Consider the following 26,387-nt stretch of genomic DNA (forward strand, 5'->3'; position numbering starts at 1 on the left):
CAAGAAGAGGATAGAGGCTGCCAGCCTTGGCACCTCTAGCAAGCACAAGTCTGCCTCTGGTAATCTTCTAGGCAGAATCCCCAAAACAGACATGAAACCCTACATCATCCAACTGTCCTGCAGACATAAGACTACACGTAAGCGCAGGTACATGACGTACATCCTTGAGCAAAAAGGAACTGCCAGTGGAAAACTGCAACTGAATATCTCCACAGCCCACAATATCAAGAGACCTATCATCTCCAAGTCTGACTAATCACTCACGGTAAGGCGTCACATGGAAGGATGCACCTGAATCCAATAACCAGCACTGTGCATACATACTAGGTATCTCAGTCAAGTGTGAGGCATCAGAAGAACTAGCTGCAAGTATGAACTCATCACCACCATTGGAATCCTCGGTCTGCGTGACATTAATTTCCTCAATCTTGACGCTGAACTTCGCAGGTACTATGCTGCGATCAGAGGACTTCTCCTGCACTTTCTCTTTCCCCTTATCCTTGCGCTTCTCATTGCACAACTCATGACACTATGGTCTGATATGGCCCTTTTTCCCACAATGATGACAAGTGACATTAGCGTTGCGCCCACGCGACTTACTACACGACTTTCCACGAGATTTAGACTGACCCTTCTACGAGTCACGGCCACGGCCATTCCCACGTTCATTCTTGTCATTCCTGCCTCTAACTGTCAAAGCATGTGAAACACGAGAGGCATCCAAGTTTTTGCGATTAACCTCTTCCTGCAGAAGACCACTCTCAACATCATTCAATTTCAGAGTAGCACTAGAGGCACATAGGGCAGTGCGAAATACATCCCATGACTCATTCAGAGTCCCAAGCAAGAAAAGAGGAGTTACTTCCTCTCCAAAGGTGATATCCTGCGAAGTCAGGTTCTTCAGTATAGCATGGAACTGGCTCAAGTGAGCAGACATAGTCACATTATCCTTCATGTGCAAATCCATAAGCTCCTTCAACCAGTACATCTGACTCGCCGAACTTTTCTTATCATAAAGATTCTTGATCTTATTCCATAGATCCCATGCACTCTGTGCTTCCTCAAATACATTATAATGTACCTGTTCAGTGAGAGACAATACAATCATGGACTTGCATAGCTCATCAAGTTCAAGCCAGTCGTCATTGTCCATAGTTTCAGGCTGCTCCCCGCTCAACCGAAGTTACTCTTTCAATAAGAGTAGTTGGTACCATCCAACTTAGTGATGTTAAATATGGCATTATCAGTCGAAGAGGATGCCATAATGCAGGCTGGAAATGCACAGACAATGTAAAACTGTTGGCTATTTTACTGCAGAAAATGCTCAAAATCCGTTGAAATGAGCTCCAAATGGCGAGAAAACTGTGCCAAAAGATGCTGCCCACTTAGTACTAGGTGCGCTACACCAAATCTGGATATTTCAGCATAAAAAATACTGCTCAATCCACCAATAAATGCTTGCTGTAATAAATTTCAGAATTGCAATAATGAGAGCAAACTGTCCCAAAACTGGATCTAATGTCAACTAAACAATGCTAGGTCCAAAGCCGGCATAAAGAGGACAAAGCAAAGCCAAATGACAGTGAAAATACATGAGCATAACACCGAGAGATGTCAAATAGCATCTGCCAGTAAGAGACACACTCCTAGACAATCCAGGCAAAATGTACCTGCAACTGCCAAAACCTGACACAAATAGGTGTCTGCTCAAAGGAAAGCGGATCCAAAACTGAGACTCAGCTCATAAGCATCGTGTGAACCAAGACATATACTCAATGCAACATCCAATTGTCGGAGTATAATCCCAAAGTCTCAATACATCTGTAACTGCTCAATGACATAGACTGCTCCAATACATGTAACTGCTCCAATCGCATGTAATCCCTGCTCAAGGTCAAGTAAGCATGCAAGATGCTCCCACTAGCACAAAAGGCGTACAAACGAGCTCAAGGGCTCAAGCAACCCAAGACAAAGTACCAGTGACAAGTGACCAAGTAAATGCGTCATACGCATCCCAAGAGCATGACATACATGAAGCAACTGATGGAAGCAACCAAGTAAATGATCAAACTGAGTTGGAAATGCTCAAATACATCCAAGGCAAAGCTCCCAATGTTGGTAAAGCATAGACAAACCAAGCGGCATATATCACGAACCAAAGCATGTAATGCATAAAGCCTAACTGTCAAGCATAGACATGAGGCATAAGCGGTCCAAGAGCATGCCAAGTCGGTCCAAATGCCAATGAATACCAATCAAGACGGAGCTTATGCATAGCTCAAATACATTCCATAGATTCAAACATGAGCTCAAAGTCATCCCCAAATGTCAGATACATGATGGCAAATCCCAAAGCATACATCCGGTACCAATAGGTAAGTGACAAATCATCCAAAGTACCTTCAGCCCACTGTTATTACAGCCAATTTTGACTGTCAAAACTGAGAAATTTCAGCCAATATTTCAGGCCAAAATCATGGCATAATCATGTGCATACATTCCCAAGGCACTAGGCATCATGTAGGCTGCATACGGGCATCAAACAAGGTAACCGGAGCAGAGTATAAGCATCAAATGCCAATGCCAAGTGTGGCTGCCCTATTTCCAGCACTGTATAACAATAAATGACAGTCCCAAATCAGCCAATATTTCAGGCCAAAATCATGGCATAATCATGTGCATACATTCCCAAGGCATTCAGGCATCAAGTAGACCGCATACGAGCATCAAATAGCACAACCGGAATGGAGTGTAAGCAACAAATGCTAATGCCAATGGTGCTGCCTTGTTTTTAGCCTATTATGACAGTTTATGACAGTCCCAAATCTAAAGAAATCAGCCCCGAATGATCAAGACCAATGCCCAAAACTTGAATGACATCAAATATGAAGTCTAATAGCCCTCTTGATCAAGGTAGAGAGCAAGAAGCAATGGCCAAGTGTGGAGCTGAAGTAGACGAGTGCTAATAGCCTGGAAAAAATGGCGCAATCTGCCCTGTTGGTGCTGAACTTGCTGCTGCTCCACATGGGCTGAAAGGGGGTAATGGGGGGCTCAAGAAGGGCCTATCAAAGGCCTATGACAAGCCTCTTTGAGCCTTGATAAAGTGTAAGGCACAATATGAGGGGAATAAGCTTCAAGGGTTTGAAGCCATGGCTGTCCTTGTTGTTTGCAACCTGTAGACTGAAATAAAACCCTGAAAGAATGATCAAATACCTCAGTACCAATGCCTTGAAGGTGCTTCAATAGGCCGGGAAGGTGCTTGGGAAGCCGGGGAGTGACGGGAGCTCGAGGAGATCGGATATGGCTCCCGGGATGGAGATCCAATGCGTGAAGGGAGTCGATGCGAAGGTAGAGAAGCACCGAGTCGAGCTCGAGCAAGAGGAAGCCAAGCTCTGATACCAGTTGAAAGGTGAGAAGGATCGAATCTTGCACACGAGCTATGGCAGGAGAGCAAGAGCAAGAAAGAGAGAGACAAGAAATGGGAACTCCAACAGTCACAATGTGTGACTAGGCCTTCCTTTATTTACTAGCCACTAAAATGAATGTAAAGAATAAAGTGACGTGACGGGCGCCCGCCACCTGCAGGGTGCAGTGGTGGGTACTGTCAGTGTAGTAATACACGGGGCGGCACGGCGGAGGGGCCTTTACCCCAACACAATAGCCCTAAGGTAGTCGGCATTATTGCACCCTATACCAGACTCGAACCAGTCGCATGTGAAATCTGCACCAGATCTGGAAAACATGCAATGTTAGCTACCATGTTGACTAATGTCCGCCTCTGTTGTGCCAGGCTGAGTCACCCTGGGATAGGCAAGAAGTCCCTAGAAGAAATCAGAAGGAGATATGGCCTCCTTTGTCCTCCCCAAGTCCTCCAATGGAGGTAGGTTGCAAGCAGCTATGGAGGAAAGAAGGATAAGATGAATGAGATGAAAGCTCATGTGCACTTAGTGAGCTGAGGCTGAGGGAAGCTAAGGAGATTAGAGATGGCTCTAATACCATGTGGAAAATCAGAGTTTGTAGCAATGGAATGTGTGCACGAGAGGGAGAAGAGAGCTCAAAGTACAACAAAATCTTGCTTACTAAGTTGCTTAGAGTACAACTTGGGTACACTCTCTCACACACTTGATAGTGACCCATAGGCTATTTATATAGCCTTTGCCAGGCTAGGGTTAGGGTTTCCCCTGCCCCTAGGGCTATTCACACCCATATGCCCTCATACTCCCTTGCTTATAGTGGGTTCCTATGCCTATCTTCTAACAATATGGTATGTTGATTCAAGTGCATATAATCATATGACCAGTCATGTTGAATGGTTTGGAGAGATGCAGGACTTGCAAAATCTAGGTTATGTGCACCCACCCAATTTCACACATTGAAAAGGTTCCCTTGTCCTTGCATGATGTCTAGATAAAGAGTCTGTCACATGTATTACATGTGCCATCAATCACAAAGAATTAAGTGTTCGTTGGCTAAATGGTAGAGCAAGGGTTATAGGCTTGACTTAATGCAAAATATTGTTTTGTAGAAGACTTTAATGATAAGTGCAAGTTGGTCACAAAAGGAAATAGATTTGATTGCATGTTCACTTTAGATGTTGATATTCTTGCAATGAATGATGTTATGTATGCTATAGGAAAAGGAGTGGTTACAGGCATTAAAATATGGCATAAATGTATTGGACATGCAAATGTGCAAAGGCTAAAATTAATACAATCCAAAGGATTGTTTAGAATGTTACCTACTTTTAGAGTTGTAGAATTTCATAGTGTGTGAAGCATGTCAGTTTGATAAGTAGACAAGGCAACCCTTTTCACATGATAGAGATGTGAGCATAAATATACTTGATGTTGTGCATACATATGTTTGGAAGCCTACACAAAATGTATCTCTTGATGGCAACAAATACTTTGTCATGTTTATTGATGATTGTTCAAGGAAGCTATGGGTATAATTTATGAAGGAAAAGAATGATATATTTGAGCACTTCAAATATTTTAAGATAGCTATTGAAATAGAAACATGCTTGAAAGTTAAACTCTTGAGATAAAATAGAGGGGAAGAGTACCTCTCTAATGAGTTTAGTGGCTTCTTGAGGTCTCATGGGATAAAGAGATAGTTTACTTGTAGGTATACTCCACAAAAAAATGGGATTGCAAAAAAGAAAAAATAGGCAGAATGCATATGGTTTGGTTAGCATGTATAAGGCTAGGCTGGTTGCAAAAGTCTACGCTCAAATATATGCCATAGATTATGAAGAGACATTCAGTCCAGTTGTCAGGATGGCAACTGTTAGATGCGTGATTGCTTTAGTAGCAGCCCCAAAGGTTGGAGTTTGAAACAAATGGATGTTAAGAATGCCTTCTTTCATGGTGAATTTCAAGAAGAGGTGTATATGGAGCAGCCACAGGTTATGAGGATTTAGAGCATCCCACATATGTATGTAGGTTAAAGAAGGTGCTCTATGGGATGAAGTAAGCACCTAGAGCATGGTCTGGCAAGATCAGAGAGTATCTTGTCAATATTGGCTTTTATATTTCTCATGTTGATCACTCATTTTATGTGAGAAAGGGAGAAGCAAGTTTGGTCATCATAGTCATCTATGTGGATGACTTGGTTATTACAGGTAACAGTGACAATGGGATTGTTGAAGTTGAGGACTTTTTGAAGAAAAAGTTTGAGATGAAGGATTTGGGTGAGCCAAGATACTTTCTTGGTATTGAGGTGATCATATGTGATGATGGTATATGGCTAGCCCAAAGGCAATATGGCTTGGATATGTTATCCAAGTATGATATGATAGTATGTAAGCCACTTTTAGTACCATTGGAGCAAAATGTGAAGTTGAGTGCTAATGTTTGGGATGAGATAGAAGACCCTACTATGTTTAGGAGGATAGTAGGAAGTATGATTTACATGACTATCACAAGGCTATACTTGACATATAGTGTTATCCTTTTCAGTCAATTTATACAGATGCCTAGAAAGCCTCATTTGGATGTTAGATTCATATTGAGGTATGTGAAGTCCACCTTACATTATGTACTTTTTTACGAGGTGGATAAGGATATACAAGTGCTTGGATACACAGATGCAGATTTGGCTGGTAGCATGTTAGACAAAAGATCTACTAGTGGATTCATGTTTTCCCTTGGTTGTGCAATAATTACATGGAGTAGCAAAAAGTAACCTATAGTTACTTTATTGAGCACTATGGAGACTAAGTATAGAGATGCTACTATGGTAGCCTGTGAGGTGGTATGGCTAAAAAAGTTATTGGGTGATTTGGATGTGCAGGGAGATGGTCCAGTTGGCATTCACTATGACAACATGAGCAACATACAGCTAGCTAGGAAGCTAGTGTTCCATGCTAGGACAAAACCCATTGAAATGCACTACCACTTTGTGAGAGAGAAGGTACTTGCGGGAGAGATTGACTTAGTATATGTCAGCACACATGATAAAATAGCTAACATTTTCACAAAGACATTGGGTGGAGAGAAGCTTCAAAAGTTTTGAAACTAACTTGGAGTTGTAGAGATAGAGTTGAGCTTGAGGGGGAGTGTTGAGATGGCAAGCTCAACACGTGCAAACATTGATGATAGACCACCTAGCTAGATGGATCTACACGTCTACACATAGCACATTGATGCTCATTATGATCCTCACATAGCCATTGACTTATCACTTATTATATTTAGTTTGTTACACCTACTTACAGTTGGCATAGATATAGCATAGTCAATTAGTATAGTTAGTTATGCACTACTTGACATAGTAGGCCACTTTCCTTTATGTTGTATCTTATCTAGTATACCTTGTGTACATAGTATTTTGTGTGGAAGAAGAAGAACAAACCAGAAAGAATATGTTATGGTATCCATCTCTCTTCTTGTGTTCTTGAGTCAACTTCCTCTTATGTGTACAGTATGTGTTTGGCGTAGCAACTCAAGCAAGTCCCCCTACCACGTGATTCTTGACACAGGAGAGAGGAGAAAGAGAAAAAAAAGAGGGATAAAGATTAGAAGTGGAGAGAGAAAGATAGAAAAGAAGGGGGAAACAGAAAGAAAGTCATGGAAGTTGAAGGAAAAGGTGAAGAGTTAGTTCTTGATTATACATGGATGTCCTAAACTGGGTCTTTTACACATTTTATATCTAACTGCTAGTTCCTATGCATCCCGCTCGTTACATTCCATCCCAACCTTGAAAGTTTTTTTCCTAAAAAATGAAGGACGGCTAGAAGGACTTGTCAGAGTGGCTAGTGAGTGGGACTATAGAGTACTACTCTGATCAGCATTACAATGAGAAGATTGGATGGGGGGGTGCATATCCTAGGAGAATAGGGTCAAGGGCAAGGTATGCTTGACATGCAAATGTTGTGGACATGGTTGCAAGAGAATGGTGTCACCAATTCATTTTAATTGAGGGTGTGAAGACTATAAGAAGCATGTTGTCTACCAGAGGCCTAGTGACGTAAATGTTTATAGCTTTTGATGAGATGCTCAAAATAGGACATGCCACATGTCAAAACAGAGCTTATAACAAGCACTTTTATCCTATGTATGAAGTGCATAGTTGTAATTAATGTAGGTACAAAACTATTATAAAAAATGTGTAGTCTATAGGTAGTGAGGAGTCAAAACTAGGCATATCCATCTAGTATTTCGATTGTTGGGCCTCTCAGAGGTGAGGAAACTCTTCCACGATAGTGGGGCTAGTTGATCAAAATGAGCACTAAATATTTTACAGGATATATCCTCCAAATTGTTGGTGTAACTATCGAAGTCATGAGCATCATTGTGTAAGTTCTATATCCACCTGGTCCTACTTGGACACTTAGCTAAAGTTTTTGAGAAATGCCTTGGTTGAGCCCATTTCTCTGGCTTGAAACCAAGAGGCTTCCTCCAAGAGTAGGCCTTGCCATTTGATGATGTATTTCTTAGTGGATCGAGATCTCAAGTGTTTATCTTAGTCCCAATGATTGCTTAAGGAATATCTTGAATGATATATTCTTTGTTTATGGGAGGTAGCTCTTGCACATAGTCCACTGAGGTGCCAATGAAGGGCTTTATTAGCTGACAAATATGAAACACTTTGTGAATCTTGAATGATATATTCTTTGTCTATGGGAGGTAGCTCTTGCACATAGTCCATTGAGGTGCCAATGAAGGGATTTATAAGTGACAGATATGAAACACTTTGTGAATCTTGGTGGTGGGAGGAAGCTCTAATTGTTAAGCCAAGTTACCAACTCTCTTGAGGATTCAATAGGAGCCATAGAAATGATGTGCCAACTTGCTATTGCTACCCTCCTTGAGAGTGGAGTAACGGAACTAGGCACTTTCAAGAGAATCAACTCTCCCTCTTGGAATTCCAAATGCCTTCTTTTCTCATTGGCATAAAGGTTCATGTGATCTTGTGCCTTTTGAAGATTCATTTTGCATTGCAAAAGCACGGTCTACATGTGCTCTAGCTCCTCTTTACTTCGTGGATTGATCTTGTCATTGAATAGAACCATAGGGAGGGGAACCTTATACCCATAAAGTGCCTCAAAAGGAGAAACCCCAATGCTAGAGTGGGTGGAGTTATTATATGCAAAATTATCGAAGTGGAGCCACATATCCCAACTATATTGTACATCATGGAAAATGTGTTGTAGATAGGTCTTAAGCCATTTATTTACCCTTTTAGTCTAACTATTGTTTTGTGAGTGGTATTGTGGTGGATGGAGAAAGCTTGGTGCCCCATAAATGTGAAAGCCACTTGCCAAAAGTTGCTCATAAACTTGGCATCCCAATCATGCACTATGATTTTCAGTAACCCATGCAACTTAAACACATACTTCATAAATTGTGACCACTTGAGATGCAGTATACTAGATCTTTAGAATGAAGTGGGCATCCTTAGTGAGATAGTCAAGTACTACATATATACAGCTCCATCCTTTATTGGTGACAGGCAAGCCAAATAAGGTCATTTTTTAACTGATCTTGGGAGTTTTCATCCATTATTCCATGTTGTAATTTTTGAAATATGTGGCTAATTTTCTCTTTCAGCAAATAGGCCTCTTAAAGCTTCTCAATCCAATCACCATGCAACTCTGAAATAGAAGATACTCCGCATGCCCACATTCGTGATAATGAGTCAGTCACTATATTGTGTTTTTGTCCCTAGTGTGAGAGACATCAAAATCATAATTTTGCAAAGTTGCAACCTATCTCTTTTGCTTAGGTGTCAAAGTAGATTGTGTTAGGAAGTACTAGAGGACTCGATGGTCACTCTTCACTTTAAACCTACTGTCATATAGGTAATGGTGCCATTTCTGAACATCACAGGAAGGATGGCCCTCCCAGTCTTAATATTCATTTGCACCTCCCTTTCATCAAGATTATGGTTCTCAAAAGCAATCATACCATGCTCTTGTAGCAAGACAGTACCAATACCTTGGCCATTAGCATCACATTGAATGATAAGCTCTTTTGACAAGTTAGGGCACACAAGGATGGGGCACTAAAGTAAGCATTTCCTTGAATTGGTTAGAGCTGCAATTAGCAATAGCATCCCAAAAGAATAATTTATTCTTTAATTGTTAAATCACAAAGGGGCTGCAATGGTGGCATAATGCTTGATGAAGCGTCTATAAAATGAAGAGAGACCAAGGGAACCATGTAATGAGGTAGTACTAGATGGTGCGGGCTAGTCATTAACAAATTACACCTTTTTAGGGTTAGCATGTATACCATTTTCACTAACAATGTGCCCCAAATATTCCATTGGTGTTTGCATGACAATGCACTTACCTTCCTTAGCAAATAGCCTATACTCTCTCAAGACATCAAATACCCTTCTAACATGTGCCAAGTGCTCCTCTTGTGATTTGTTGTAAATGAGAATGTCATCAAAGAATAAAAGCACAAACTTAAATAAGAAGGGATATAAGGTTTTATTCATGAAGCTCTAAAATGTGGTGGTGGCATTAGTCAATCCAAAAGGTATCACTAGAAAAGTATAGAGCCTATGATCAGTCCGAAAGGCCGTTTTGAGCTCATCATTGTTCTGCATGTATATTTGATGGTAGCAAGAGCAAAAATCAATCTTAGTAAAATGTCATGCCCCTTTTAACTCATCCAACAAGTCATCAATCCATGGGAAATGATACCAATTTTGCATGTGATATTATTCAAGTCCATGTAGTCAATGAATATGTGGAAAGAGCCATCTTTCTTCTGATGTGTAAGGTAAGGAACTCGGTTCAATAAACCCCATCTCAAGTAGCTCTTTGACTTACTTTGCAAATTCTTCACATTCACATTTAGAGAGTCCGTAAGATGACTTGTTGGACTGGCTTAGAATGGGACTCTAAGTTGAGTGGATGGTCCACTTGCCTCTTACAAGGAAGGGTTGTAGGCATTTAAAACAAATCGTCATACTCCTTTAGTAAGGCTTTCAAGGCTAAATTCTTGGATACCTTGGAGGATTGATCTTAATTTTCATTATTCAAGTGCAAGACAAAGTTTTATGAGCATTTCTTAAACTCTCTTTTGAGTTCCTTTGTTGTAATTAGCTAAAAATCAGCATTATCTCAAACTCTCTCTAAGCAGATGAGTTGTCCATGCATCATAAACTCCATGTAGAGCTGAGAGAAGTCCATAGAAATTTTACCCAAGTGTTTCATCCAATCACACCCCAAGACTGAAAACAAACTAGAAGGGAGAGGGATGAAGCACTCAAGAGCATACACACATCCAAACATAATGGAGACTTGAGAACACAGAGAGATAGGGCTAAAATCTTCTTCTTCTTCTTTCTTCTTATTCCTTCTTATTTCATACTAAAGAACTAAGTCTAAAACATTATAAAAGACTAATATGAAAGTACCACAACATATGTATATGCAATCACTAAGTGTGAGCCCGCTTGAAAAGAAGACATGACATAATAAATGTGCCATAACTAAGGATAAACTATAAGGGTGTATTCCAGTTGTACAATCACCTGCATATCCTATCACCTAACATGCAAGTGAGTAATATCATACCACATTACCAAGGCACATAGTGAATGTCAGCTCATGTAGAGCTTGACATCTCAATACTTTCTCTCAAGCTTAGTATGAGCTCATGAACTTTAAGCATAGTCCTAAAGCATTGAAGCTTTGCAACTCTCAAGGCCTTGGTAAAAATGTCACCAACTTGTTCCTCTATGTTGATATAAACTAAGTCAATATCACATGTCAAAATTCTCTCTCGAATGAAATAGTAATGGACCTCTATGTTTTTGCCTTACATATGATACACTGGATTCCTAGCCAACTAAGGTTATCACAATAGAGATGATAATCTTCTTATCCACCTACATCCCCAAATCACCAAGCAGCTTATGTAGCCAAGCTACCTCACATGTTGCCTATTACAGCACCTATGTACTCTACCTTTGCACTAGACAAGGCAATTGTCGATTGTTACTTGCTACTCCAAGTAATAGCACCACTGCCAAAGGAAAACATAAAACCGCTGGTAGATCTCTTGTCTAAAATACTACTACCCCAATCTTCATTTGTGTAATCACACAAGTCCAATAGTACACATATATCACCATAGAATAAGGCATAGTCCAATGTGGACTTGAAATAGTGCAACATGCGTCACATTGCATCCAAATGTGGCTTTCGTGGAGGCTACATAAATTGACTCTCTATACCAACTGTGTAGTTTGGGTTTGGCCTAATAATCATCAAATAGATCAGGCTGCCCACAATCTTGCAATACATAGTGATATCCTCAATCAAGTCACCCTCATGTGTACTAAGCTCATTACTAACACCCAAAGATATAGAGATAGACTTGCAATCAACTATACCATACTCCTTTAACATATCTAATGCATACTCTCTCTATGACAACCATATACCCTTTTTGGAGTCTTGATTATCTCTATGTTGAGAAAATAGCAAAGCTCTCCGAAATTCTTTATCACAAATTCAACCTTGAGGAGACCCTTCACATAGTCAATCATCTCTATCTCACTATCATCCACAATGATCAAATCATCCACATATATAGTAATGACCACAATATCTACATCACTCTCACATACATAGAGTGAGTGATCAACCTATGCTCTACAAAGTCCAATGCTAACAAGGTATTATACAATCTTATCATGCCTTGCCCTAGCTACTTTCTTCATCCCCCATACAAGGCCTTGCAAAGCCTACATACATAATTTGGATGATTGTCATTCACATAACCGGATGGCTGCTCCACATAAACTTTCTCTTGCAACTCCCCTTATTACAAGAAGGTACTCTTAACATCTATTTAATGCATGATCCAACCTTTTGATGTAGTCGCTACTATAATGGCCCTTATAATGGCCATTTTAGTCACTTGAGAAAAGTTCTCATCATAATCAATACCATGCGTTTGCACATACCCTTTGGCAACCTGGTGTGCCTTATAGCGCTCAATAGATCCATATGAATTATACTTGACCTTGTAAACCCATTTTTAGCTTACCTTCAGATAAGGACACTGACTCCATGTGTCATTATCCATAAGTACAACCATTTCTTTATCCATAGTATGATCCCAATATTCATTATCCATTGCATCCTCAAAACTAGTGGATTTCATATCCTACATAACCTTAGCCATGTATGCATGGTGATGAGCTACATAGCTATCATATGTTAATCACTACATTGGCTTTCTTACTCTATTTAACTTACGTGACTTGGATCACTACCAAGTGCCCTTCTTTTTGTCCTCTTGTTACTATCCTATTTTTACTCTTGCCCAACCTCTTCCATAACATGCTCGAGAGGTAACTGATTTGCAGATTTAGGAGGATTCACACTTCTTCTTGTCACTCTCTTAGATATCCATGCATTATCTTTATCTCTCTTATGTTTCTCTTCCACAAGTACATTCGTGTTTTTCCCTTTTGCTAAATATGCATCCACTGAATATGCATCTCTCAGTGATTCTCAGCTAGTTATGTCGCAAATTTCTTGCCATGCATGAGACATTTCATTATCAGTAACTTTCCTCTTTTCAGTTGCATGCAAAGCATGTGTCCATATTGTCGCCTTTGGACCAATCATCACTTGGCTACGCATTCTATCCAACTGTAGACCAAAAGTAGAAGCATGTACAACCACATAAGCATTTCAAACAGCCAAGTCTTCCAACAACTTTTGTATACCTCCCTTTCCAAAATTCAAAGCAAGAGGCAATCATGTTTCTTGTGCATGGATCTTGCCATCTTTCCAAAAGATGAGCTGTCATACCAAGGCCTCCTGATAAGCACCACAATCCTTCCTTTCATGCTACAAACTATCACACCACATACATATTTTCCCTAGTTTAGTAGTTGTTGCCCATCCCCTTTCCTCTTATCCTTTCTCATCCAATTTTGCGACCTTTAACTGAAGATCCCGCATGTCTTTAACCAATTTATATAATACATCTTTCCTAGCAGTCAAAACAACAGGTACAACCATAGGGTTAGCCACAAAAGTGGGTGGTTTACTAGATTCATCAACAATATTGCACATAACAGTGGGCAAGCTGGATACATGCAATCTTTCTCTTCTTGTATGCTTTTTCACCAATGCAATAACAGCTTCCTTAACATGCCTCCACTCTATTTTGCCATGTCTCTATAGTTTGGTCCTCTAGCAAATCATCAAGCTTCTCTTAAAGCTCATGATCTATTGTTTGTAGAAGCAATTCAATTTTCTTACTTGCAAGAGCTTATTGTTCTGCAAGATCTAATTGCTCAAGTTGACTTTCAAGTTCTCTTAATAACTATGTATAACGACAAGACCCTTATTGGGTTTTAGAATCCACTCCTGGAAAGTCTTGCGAGTAATCAAACCAGTGTCTTCAATGTAAAATTCTTCCCTGAGTGTCTTCTTGAAAGCTACCCAGTCAGCATCCTATATGTACAATTCAATAACTTGGGATTTCAATTCATGTACAGTGACTCGTACAAAATACCAACTCCATGCAAGTTGAGCTACCCCAAAGAACTCCATCTTTTGAATATAGATATGAAAATATGCAAATACATTCCTACCATTAAACAATTAAATCTCATGCTCTATTGCTAGCAAAACATTTATCCCAACAATTTCTGTTTGAGCAAAAGCATGCATCGCATGTTGTTGTTATTATACATATATAAGTATGTTCATATTCTGCACTAGCTACTATAAAACATCATTAGAAATTGTGCTTAAAGATTCTCCCATCCAATCTTTCCTTTTGGTGACCTTTCATGTCAAGTTCACCAATGTCAAAGGGGTTTTAGTCGAAAGGTCATATCCACTGGGAATAAGAGACAGAAAGAAGTAGAGAATAGGATATCAAAGAAAAGAAAAAGAATAGACAAGAGGTACACAAGATAAAGGCAAAGCTCAATGAATCAAAGCACTATGTATTGATAGAAATTGAGAAAATAAGCAAAATCCTAATCTAGGACTACTTGGAAGTAATCTCCAAGCATTAGATCTCCTGGAGCTCCCTGGTAGACCAAAAACGCGCACCAAACATTAACTTCTTCTCTACTACTCACACTGCAAATCTGATGGTTTCGTTGGCTCTGAAAGGGGGGTAAAAACCCAGGATACTTACTCAAAATTCTTCCAGATTGCTCCTTCTCCCCATTCTTCGAAGTATTGTTTGCTACCTATCAACTCTGCGATCGTGCATCGCGCGATTTCAGAAGCCCTTCTTTTTACATGGGATCTCCAAAACTTGTTGAAAAAGTAACTTGCTTTTTGCATGTCACCCTATTCTAAAAGTTTTCTACACCCTTTTAGGATGTTTACAAGAAATAATTTTCAAAATATCAAAAATAGACTAAACTTCTCCAAAAATCATATATCTTGAAATTAACCATACTATGGGCACTAGCACTAATGGCTAAGATGACATTGACTCTCTAGATTCATAAGAAAGTCAAATGATGATACATTGTTTTTTCACAATGTGTCCATGTAGCGACATAACAGCGAAGACTGGTGATTAATGTACACTTGATATAACATATCGCCAATACTACTTTGGATAGTCTCATTCCTAAATAAACAAAAAAAAATCCATTTTATAATCACTTATAAGAATATTTGGCTTTGAAGCTTATGTGTGTGTACCAAAGGAAAAGCGAAGCAAGTTAGAGCCAAAATCCAATAAATGCATATTTTTGGACTATGGACAGAGTGATGAGATGGGTTATTGTCTCAAGTTCTAGAAGATAGAAAGATTGTCCACCATTGTAATAATGTGATATTCAATGAGAAGAAGATGCACATGTAATGTCTTAAGAAAATGGAAAAAAGAAAGATTGCTTTCCAAGATGCATCACCACATATTATTTTGCTACCATAGGGCAAGTATTACTAAACCAAGTGTATAGAAAGATGGCTTCTACTAGTGAGAAAAAGGTAAGAGATTTCTTGAGTAGCAAGTTGACAGCCCTATTTTGCCTCAAGAAGAAAAAGTGGAGACTAAAATTCCCACTCCAATGCAGTTTGTTATGCTATACAAATCTAGTTGTATCTCTCACTCCCCTGAGAGATTTCACGTTGATATTGACTATGTGATGTTGACAAGAGCCCATGATTGATGATAAGCTTAACTCGGAGCCATCTATACATTTTCAAATGGATTCCATAATGAATCAAAAACAAATCTATAAGTTGAAGGTTACATGTGATGCTAAACCAAAGTGCAAGGCAAGGTTATTAGTGACCAAAGATTTTAAGCAAGAAAAGGGCATGAACTTTGATGAGATATTTTCAACTATGGTAAAATTGACTACTCATTGCACTATGCTTACCTTAGTGACTAGGGATAACATGGACAATGAACAATTGGATGGTGAGATTTAGATATAGCAACTAGAGAGTTTTGTAGAACATGGCAAAGAGAAGCTTGTCTACAAGCTAAAAAAGAGTGTGGATTAAAAAAGGCCCCATAAGAATGGTGCAATAATTGTGACACCTTTATGCAATCTCATAGCTACAAAAGAAGTGAGATAGATCACTACATATACACTAGAAATGCTAAAGATAGCAACTTAATAGTATAGATTCTTTATGAGGATGCTATATTGATAACTAAAAGAAGTGAAACAGATCACTACGTATACACTAGAAAGGATAAAGATAGCAACTTAGTAGTGTTGATTCTTTATGAGGATGATATATTGATAATTGAAAGCAACAAGCATAAGATTAATGCCCTAAAAAAAAGGTTAATGGAAAGCTTTGAAATGAAGGAATTGAGACATGCTATCACATTCGTAATATGTATATAATCAAGGATAAAACAAAGAGATTACTTTTTCTATTCAAAAAAAAGTATAACAACATAGTGTTAGTGTTTCAATGTAGAGGGTAAATAGTATTTCGTTGCCTCCAAATGTGAAACTCACTACTAATGATTGTCCCAAATCGAATGAGTGGGATGAAATGACCCAAGTTCCATACTCATCTATGAATCTGATGAATCCTTTGATTTGCCACTTGCTTGGACATTGCTTTTACAATGGTAGTAGTGAGCAAGTACATGTCAAATCCTAAGAAGCATTATGAGATAGTGAAAGGCACCTTAAGGTACTCAAGTGGAACAAAAGATATACGCATATGCTTTAGGAGGAATATTAGTGATATACTCAAATACACAAATGCAAACTATGCAAGGAATGTTAATGATAGAAAGTCAACCACATGATCTATTTCTACCTTGTATGGTGATGCAATCTCATGGATGTTTTGTTTGTAAAAATGTGACATTATCTAGTACTAAAGCCAAGTACATTGCAACCATAGAGGTATGAAAAGAAGCCATATTGCTTGCTCATTTACCAAAAGACTTGGGCCTCAATAAACATATGCATTCTTGCACAATGATGGTTAGAGTGCCATCATGTTGGCGTGCTTCATGTGAAAACCAAGCATATAGAAGTGAGGTATCATTTAATTTTCCAAGTGCTTGGGTACAAGCAAGTTAAACTTATCAAAGTTCATATTGATGATAACCCTACATACTTTCCCGATAAGAGTACACTTTGAAAAGTTTGCACATTGCAAGGAGTTAATGGACATTGGATAACTCACTTGTATTTACCTCTCACATTCTAATATCCTTATCTCCCACATTGGCCTTTAAGTGGAAAGTTATTGGAGTAACTACCAATGTGGTCAATTGTCCACCTTATTCACTGACCCTAACTATATATGAACACACTCATTCTTTACTCCTTGAGTGATAAGGCACAAACATAGCATCCTCTCTCTCTCTCTCTCTCTCTCTCTCTCTCTCAACTCTCTCTCTCAACTTCAATACATTCCAAATGACATTCTAACACATCAATTGATTAAATTAACTAGATTTCACAGCTAAACTTGAAACCATGAATCTCCCAAGATCACCAAAACTTCCCTTAAACCTTACTTCAAATTCTACGGCAAATTGCACCTTTGATGCACTCAAAATAGAGTATCTTCATGAGCTTTTTTATGCTTCAAAACTTCTACACTACAAGTTCATAAAACTCTACAAAACCTTTAAAAATAAATAAATTGATACTCCTCTATGAACTTTTCTGTGTTGCTTTAACTTCAAGACGTACAAGTCCCATAAAATTCTCCATAAAGCTTGCAAAAGGAGACACACAATGATACTCTTAAATCCAACTTTCACTAATGCTTGTAACCTCTAGGTGTATATATGTGTGGCACAAGCCCTACTACCAAAAATCTTCAAGGACAATCCTGTCCTACGATTCGATTCAATGGAGGAACTCATAATCAAACAAGATTAGCTTTGTTGAGTGCAAGTTGCATAGCAAAGATTTATAAAAACCACATCAAATAAGAAGAGTTAGACGATAGGAATGGAGGCAAACAAAAACTATTGCGAATGACAATTTGGAGGAACTCGTAATCAAACAAGATTAGCTTTGCTGAGTGCAAGTTGCATAGCGAAGATTTATAAAAACCACATCAAATAAGAAGAGTTAGACGATAGGAATGGAGGCAAACAAAAACTATTGCGAATGACATGTGGGGTGTAATGAGAGTGCAACCTACATGAGGATTACATAATGTGAGCAAGGGAGTAGGCTTAAGATTGAGTAGAAGAGAATAGCAAAAGAAAGACCAAGCATAGACAGCAACCAAACGAGAAAGAGCAAAAGTACTTAAAAGTGTTTGTACCAATAGCAACAAGAATTGCTACTCAAAAAGCAACAAACACCATGCGCTCACCAAATGTATGTACATCCTTTATCACAATTAAAATCTAGGTAAATACTTGTGCTTGCTCTCACCATTTTGTGAGTCCGTGACTACAAAGATCCCCTTACCCACCCTTTTTTGCACACAGGAAATCTTCTTCTCGCATGCATTAATGAATAAGACTAGATCTTGAAAATATTTTAAGAGTTTCCTTGAGGTTGTCAAGCTTGATTAGTGTCGAACATACGAGATTGAAATAAAAGTGTACCCTTCAAGCGATTCAAACTAGCTAGAAACACAATCATTACCTTACTCCTATTCTCCTGTGAATGCTTTTATTGGCAATGTTCTTGATTTTTAACACAATCACTAATTGCAAGATTTTCCTTCTTTGTATTGTTTAACACTCACCGTGGCTCAATTTTCCATGCCTTAGTATTCTCTTATATATCTCATGAAAGATGTAGAGAAGGGTGTGTACCTTGCCTTTTAAGCAACACTAAAAATAGTGCTCCTATAAATCGCACTTCATCAACAATGGTCTTGATCTTCTACATTTAATCATTAGTGTGAAAGGTTTCCTCATTTATATTGTTTAGCTCTTGGATTAACTAAATTTTCCATGCCTTAGTATTGAAATTTTAGAACTTCAACTCCCATAGAACTCATCCATCAAAAAAAATGTGATTCCAAAGCTCCAATTTGACAAGAATCAAACTTCCAATATTTATAGCTATTGTTCGTATCAAGATTCTTGACAAGCACTTGTGATGAGTGCAGCTCCAATTTGACAAGAATCAAACTTCCAATATTTATAGCTATTGTTCGTATCAAGATTCTTGACAAGCACTTGTGATGAGTGCACTGTGCTCAGCAACCAAAATAAAAACTATACAATACAATTTTACTATACATAGAACCCAAGGCTTCACCACTAGAAATGCAATCAAATCGCTAGGACTACTTTGATGTGCATAAATGTTGCCTTTAAAATGCATAAACCTGGCAAATATTCTTTTTGCATCCATTGACATGCGCATCCATAACCTTGAATTTGTATCAAGTATATATGTGAGAAACAGCAGAAATTATCATAACTTCAAGTACTACAAAGTAGGCCAAACCTTTAAATCAATAACCAACCATGACCAAATGATGCATAGTCTCACTTTTTAACTAAGAAAAAATAAACATCTAGGGTCATTATACATGTCCAATATCTAATTGTCTAAGGACATTTCCAACAAGGTTCCAACTCCACACTGTGCCCAGGAGATGCCACATCAAAAATGCAACAAGTTCACCTCTCTGAAACTAGCAAATACAACTAGCCCTCCCGATGAACCACCAATTTAAACCCATGACTGTACAACACTACCTCTTTGCAGATGATAACAATACTCTCATCCATGGAAACCAGTACTCTTGAGCTTCTCCACTGTTGCCTTTTCTCCAAATCTATACTCACTCTCAATGCTCGATGTCACCGTAAGTTGCCACCACAAACGGCCACCATAAGTGACCACTATGACCAAATTACCAGCCACGATGCCCAATCACTCTGAGAAAGCACCTTGTGTGCCCGCATTTAAAATTGATGCTGCTATCAACAACACATTCACATGACAAACATTGGGATTTCACCATTCTCATACCATAATAGAAGACATGCTACAGTTATGATTTGTACTACTTGTCCGCAGAGAAGACCATTTCCCTTCTTTTCAAGCTCTTCCCTTTCTTGGGCTTAAACAAGTTCCAGAACAAGAGCAAGCTCAACTCTCGATACTTTTAGCCATGGCACCACAACTAGTCTCCCTTTTCAGCAGTCATTCAAACACCAATGAATATGCACATTATCATTACACCAAGTTCCATGATTTCTTCCAAATGTACACAGACATGGCTTCAACTCAAACCTCAACGTTGATCTTTGTAAGATTGAAGTGAAAAACAGCGAAACAAAGCAAGGCAAAATCTGTATCAAACTCTGTGATAACCAAAATATCCAAAGATGTAAACAATTTGATTTAATTATCCAAGGATGCAGCATTTTCAAGCCTACTGCCTGAACCTTTTCTCGATTGCAAAGGTTGTGCTAGAATTTTACTTCTCTAACAGCACAAACGTAGAGCAACTGCTGTACAGCTGAAAAAAGTCTACATACCAAATTAAGGCCCCAAAGCCACCTACAAATAAGCAAACAGCACTTTCATACACAGTAAAGGCTCAGCAAGCTGTGAACTCTGCTGGATCCATCAGCATACAACCATAGAACACAGCAGAACAAAAAAGCACTTAACTTGCCATTCAAGGACTTAAATTATGTCAAAGATTCCCATCAGCAATGGTAGAGAACAACCAAAAGCACTTAACTTTGGACCAGGACTACAGCAATAACAGAAAATATAAAAATTTACACGGGCATTAACGATCTCCAGTATTATATTGGTACATGTGCTGTCATGTCTGTTGACACGGTTTAGAACCTCACACAAAAGTGGCACTAGAGATCACTTATTTTATAATAAGTCAAAGTAGATATGAGTATGTGCATGTGATGAGAGCCTCCAACATATACTGGTATGTGTCAAATCTGTTAGCCACGGTTTAGAAAACCTAGACGCAAAATTAGCACCAGAGATCACTAATTAAAGTCAACTAGATAGGAGAATATGTCCAGGGCTAAAGATAGCCGATAATTATTTAGCACTTAATCTGAAAATCCTTAATTCTAGTGCTGCATGTGGTATTATCATTGTAGATTTATTGAATTTGATAAGACATAATAGTATTTTCGAGACCTAACAAATGATACAGCAAAATTCCAATAGGAGCACATCACTCATGTGGGCTGTAAGACTTTTAGGATGAATAGTTCAATGCAGAGGGATTTTGAAAATCACTTCCAGACAGAATTCCATGACATTAACACATCATGACAGCATGTCACACAATTGAGGGAAGCATCTAGAATACCTTGTTCCAAGTAAGCATAAAGTGCAGCTATGGTATCAAAAAAGCCTGGTGACATGAAGTGGACCACAGAGGTACTAATCTTGACAGAAGCTGCAGTAGAGCTATGGCACCAAACCAACCTTGTAAATTTGTCGACTCTTGGAGAGGCTAAAGCTTCACAGAAGCTGATCCTAAGTCTCCTATTTGGGTGGGTAGGTTGTTTGGTTTCGGTTTTTTGCATCTTACATAAATAACATATGAAATGCTTAAAAGCTTGCAGTCTAAGGCATTTGTTGACCTTTTGGGGGGACTAAAGCTTCACAGAAGCTGTTACTAAGTCTCCTTTGCATATATAACATATGAAAGACTTAGATTGCAAGCTTTTAAGTTTCATGAAGCTGTTAGTAGGTCATTCTGAACGGCATTAACATAAATTGTGTATGTTGACTAGGCCAGAAGTATTAGAATGAGAAAGAGGAATAATATAGGTGTACTTAAAGTTTACAGGTATTAAAAACCAGCTATAAACCCATCTCAATTTCCGGCCCCAACACAACCATCCAAAAACATGAGATAAGTACCCTCATTTGTTAGGCCAGGAATATATAGAATGACAAACAGACAAGTAAAGATCATGAAGATTTATTTTCAGTTTTCAGATTTCCAATGACCAGTTAGTTGCCAGCCTCAATACAATCATAAAAAATCCTCGACCTGATAAGGGCAACAGATAGCCAAGTGACATCACATATGCAGGCTAGTTCAAGATTTTGCACTTAGCATTGGACCCTCATTTCCTAATGCCAATTAGACCAGGTTGTGTAATTCAGGAACCTAAAAATAAAAATAATATGCAGTGAAAATGAAAATGAACTTCTCATAAATCTGCAGTGTTCCCACTTAGTTATTCAAAAACTCCAATTACTAATGTATGAACTCTTAAAAGAAGCACAACTACATCAAGTAGTCAAACATTGACTATACCTCATTAACTTCCAAAAAGACCGACAAACTCACCTGCTTCCCTGCACTCGATCTAATCCTCTCTCACAAACAATTCTACCTACTGACTGAACAAGCTTAGTCTGCAAACTGGTAAAAGACTTGATGATGTACGTTTGGTGATTGCTGGGACCAGAATCTGAAGCAGAGGGTATACTCTCATGCAATATAAGTCAGCTCTGCACCCAAGAAAATTGTGATGAAGAAAATAGATGCATCCTCTCCTCAACAACGAAACCAAGAATCTGCCACAACACAAACACAAATTGTGCATGTGTTTCAAAATGCATCATTATCACATCTTTCCAGCCCATGCTTCTGCTGCATTATATCTGCCACTATTGTCAGTCTGCTGACCAGGATGACCAGCTCCATTGTATGCACCTTGATAATATGACCCATCTCCATGCGTGACTTCATTCTGGTAACTGCCTTGAACATAGTTTGTATTAAAGTTCTGTTTTTGATCATTTACCCCACTGTAAAAAGAGCCACTTTGTGGCTGTGACTGAGCCAGCTCTTGAGGATACTGAGAAGAGTGAGGATATTGAGGAGTATTGGAATAACCCCCATCCGAGGGATAGCTGGCCATCCAAGGTGCCCCTTGATTTGTCTGTGCATATCCCTGATTAGGTATGCTTGACTGGACAGGTGCAACATTTGCACCTTGCCATGTCTTGTCTGTATCCCAGTAATTGAAATTTGCAGGTGGCCCACTCGAAGCATCCTGAACACTGCCACCATAAGCCTTCTGATCTGCTCCTGCAGTTGGGGCATAAGGATTAAAATTTGCACCCGGACCTCCTGTGCTTGGGTAATTTGCTCCTGCTCCATAGGGATTCACTGAAGGCGGAGCATTCATCATGCTAGGATCAGAATATGCTGCTGATGGAGGTACTTCTAGCTTGGCACTTGAATAAAGTGCCTCATTACTGTTGTATGTTGAAGCTCCAGTATACCTTTGCAACTCTGCATAAATGATATTGGTTAAAGCCACAGTACCATTCAGCACAGATGTGATGAAACTCAGGCAAGAAGCAGTTTGAAAAACTGAACAGAAGCTGGGATCACATTTAAATATTTGCAGAGACTTCAAACAAAAAAACACTGTTTCAAGATATTCAGATTAACAAAACTTCATTTAGACCCATCATGATTCTTTCCCACTACAAGTAGGGCTTCTAGCGGATGCATAAGTACATAGTATGACAAACTTGCTCGCAAAAACCTTGGTTGCCTTGACACTAATTGGGAAGGATTTATACCAACTTTTCATATCTTATGATATCGAGTTTAAATTCAACTTACTGATCTGCCAGTACCATCTTTAACACTACAAACTTCATATTCATAAATCAAGTTATGCTCTGCACCTCAATAAATTTAGTAGCAGATCAATCATAGTAAAGGCAATTTGCAAGCTTCAACAGAGGAGTCTATCAATTATTTACACCTGATATTAACACCTCCCTTGATAATAACATTATGAATTTGAACTGGCTTTTTTACCTGAACAATTAAATTAACTGAAAACGTTTAAAAAAAAACAATACCAACCACATTACCAAGTCAATATTACAAAACTAACTGCATTACTGACTCAATATTATATCTAAGACAACCAAGTATACAGAAACAGTTACAATTGATTAACCCCACACATTTGGGTTCAAATATTAGAACCAATTCATGGATCTACATTAGGAATTGACCATTTGATATCTCACACGATCTTTTAATGCAATTAATTTTACATACATGACCAGCGTTCCGTATTATACACAATAAACAATGGCACCCACCCACAATTGTGTTAAATTCATAGCAGTAAACAGTTATAGAACTTATATCACTAAGTAATTGTAAAACATACTAAGAGTCTTGACTTGTGCAATTGACTGTAACCATAATCAGTAATAACCCTCAACTATACTTTATTAACACTTAGGTCTAGGTCACAAGGCGCTAAAAACATTTATTAGAGAACACAACGCCCCATGTCTTACCATTTCAACTTCACTCTAGGTCACAGGCTCTCCTTTGCACTAAGAGCATAATTTGAAAACGTACATCTCCCCATGTTTAATTCACTTTTAGCATAGAGAATTGGACAACTTAAAAGTTTAAGAAGTAAGACTCTAGGTCACAGGCTCTCCTTTGCACTAAGATCATGATTTGAAAACGCATGCCTTCCCATGTTTAATTCACTTAAGAGCGCAGATAGCTGGACTTCTTAAAGTTTAAGGGAGTAAGACCCGTGACCTCCTTAATAATTTTAACACGCTTCAAATTCAAAATGGGTTGTAAAAATATAAGTATCAAATGAGCACTTCCTGAGCATGATCAAACAGCAAAACACAAACTTAGCACTATGCCCTTTACGAAAAGTATTCAGCATGTTCTGAAGTGAAAAAATCAGTAAATCATTAACCAACAAGGAAATACCGGCAACGCCATGGGCAAAGTGGCATTTATCTCCAAAGTTACAATGTTCCCCTTTATCCCAGCTTGAACACATACGAGTCTTGTAGTTGGCTCTTGATGCATTAGGCCCTCTCATGCCACCTCCACCAAAAGGTTCCAGACCTGGAGTCCTTTGAGGCTCTTCATCACCATGAAGAAAAGTACACCGCTCCCCATATGGGCAACTTCCTGCTACAAAAAATCGACAAGGCTTGTTAGTCTTTCGCCGTGGTGCATCAGAGGTTCTAACGGCACCTCCATCCAAGTTCATCCCACTCTCCTTTGCACTAGCAACCATGTCTTCCCAGCCAACAGGAGGCTTCCTTAAATCTTGTTGGCCATGTGCAAAGTTGCAGCGCTCATTGAAAGTGCATCCGCCTTGCATAAATTTGGTGCAGAGCTTAGTTTTGTAGAACAGAGCACCAGTACCCTTGGCAGACCCCGGGGCAAACCCTGTTGAAGGCTGAGATCCAGTATTGGCATATGCGCTAGTGCCGTAACTTTGACCAGATCCATAGCTGGAAGGCCCGCCATAGCTTTGAGAACTAACTCCCCCTGCAATCCCAGGGGTTGGTGCTGCAGCAGTGACTGCCATCAAACGTCCGTAGGGCAGGCCCGGATCGCCAACACCAGGGTCTGATGCAAAAGCATCTGGGCCGAAACCATCCGGGCTTGGTCCATAGCCATCAGGGCCTGTGGTGGCGCGAGGTATAGCGGCAAGGGCGGGTTCAGGGCGAAACTTCTTTGCAGGAGGATCCAGGCCAGGGGAGGGTCGTCTGTCCCTGCTATCTTGGGCTGCAGGAGGGCCCTGAGCTGAGGGAGGGCCGTCGCTCCATCTGGTGGCTCTGGCGGCACCTGCTGCTGCTGCTGCGGGAGGAGGCTCCCAGTGCCCTCCAAGCTTCACTGGAGGGACAGGCGGCACCATGACGAAACTCACTCTCTCTCTCTCTCTCTCTGTCTCTCTCAGCTCTCTGTGTAAGCCTGTCTCTGATGAAACGGAACAGATCTGCGTTGCTTCCTACTCTCTCTCGCTCTCTCAAGATGCGAGCCGTGTGTTAGGGCACAATGGTTTGGAGAATTACTTTGTTGCCTTTTCTGTATCTAGATATCTTTATATCGGCATATATTAGTACTAGTATGTATTACTATAGTTACTAGCGATGACTAGTGATGTTTTCCTTTGAATGCGGAAAATGAGATGTATTGATTTTAATCATAAATTATTCACATACTCTATCATCTATATCTATATTTGTAGCTATATGTACATGTACTTAGGCTAGTTACACACCAAATGACGGACGCTCACTTTGTAAGCTTTAACCAATCAAAACACTAATTTAAGAGTTGGATGTCCGTAGTTCTTTACACACTGGAGAGGATATGACATGTTGTTTACCTGCTAAACAAGTGAACTCCCTGCCCACTTTTGGACGGGGAGTCTCCCTTGCGTGCTTTGTAAAGTGATGGACAAGGGTGCACTTTTTGCATTTACAACCAATCAAAAAGTTTATAAGTTAATTGTTTTTTATTTTTTTACAAACTATGTCCATTTGGTGTGTAAAGGTATGACACACATGTCCATGCCATGTTTCAAAAAGTGCATGCCCACACTCTAGGGGCAGGGTTTAGTCATTCGTCACTTGGTGTGTAACATGCCTTATACTACTTTATTTTTGTATCTACCAAGCCAATTACCAAACCTAACACAAGCTTA

The 26,387-nt window shown here is 39.2% G+C and overlaps 1 protein-coding gene across 1 annotated transcript; it reads right to left on the bottom strand.

The window, feature by feature from the left end:
* Positions 1–22,079: 22,079 nt before the first annotated feature.
* LOC148010521 (uncharacterized) lies at positions 22,080–25,756 on the bottom strand. Its single transcript, XM_087671297.1, has 2 exons — positions 24,653–25,756; positions 22,080–23,176 (listed from the first exon to the last, which is right to left on the bottom strand). The coding sequence occupies exons 1-2, from the start codon at positions 25,593–25,595 to the stop codon at positions 22,503–22,505; spliced, it is 1,617 nt and encodes a 538-aa protein (XP_087527423.1). The 5' UTR covers positions 25,596–25,756; the 3' UTR covers positions 22,080–22,502.
* Between the last annotated feature and the right edge of the window lie 631 nt (positions 25,757–26,387).

The sequence above is a fragment of the Lygodium microphyllum genome, chromosome 29 (assembly GCF_053477565.2).
Source record: "Lygodium microphyllum isolate KBCC chromosome 29, Lygodium_microphyllum_v1.1.10, whole genome shotgun sequence".
In the NCBI taxonomy this organism is placed as follows: domain Eukaryota; kingdom Viridiplantae; phylum Streptophyta; class Polypodiopsida; order Schizaeales; family Lygodiaceae; genus Lygodium; species Lygodium microphyllum.

Excerpts from the sequence above, each read along its gene's own strand:
- LOC148010521 (XM_087671297.1), bottom strand. The coding sequence starts at position 25,595 with ATGGTGCCGCCTGTCCCTCCAGTGAAGCTTGGAGGGCACTGGGAGCCT. Across the intron at positions 23,177-24,652 it reads CTTTGCCCATGGCGTTGCCG|AGTTGCAAAGGTATACTGGA; the intron begins GTATTTCCTTGT and ends TCATTTATGCAG.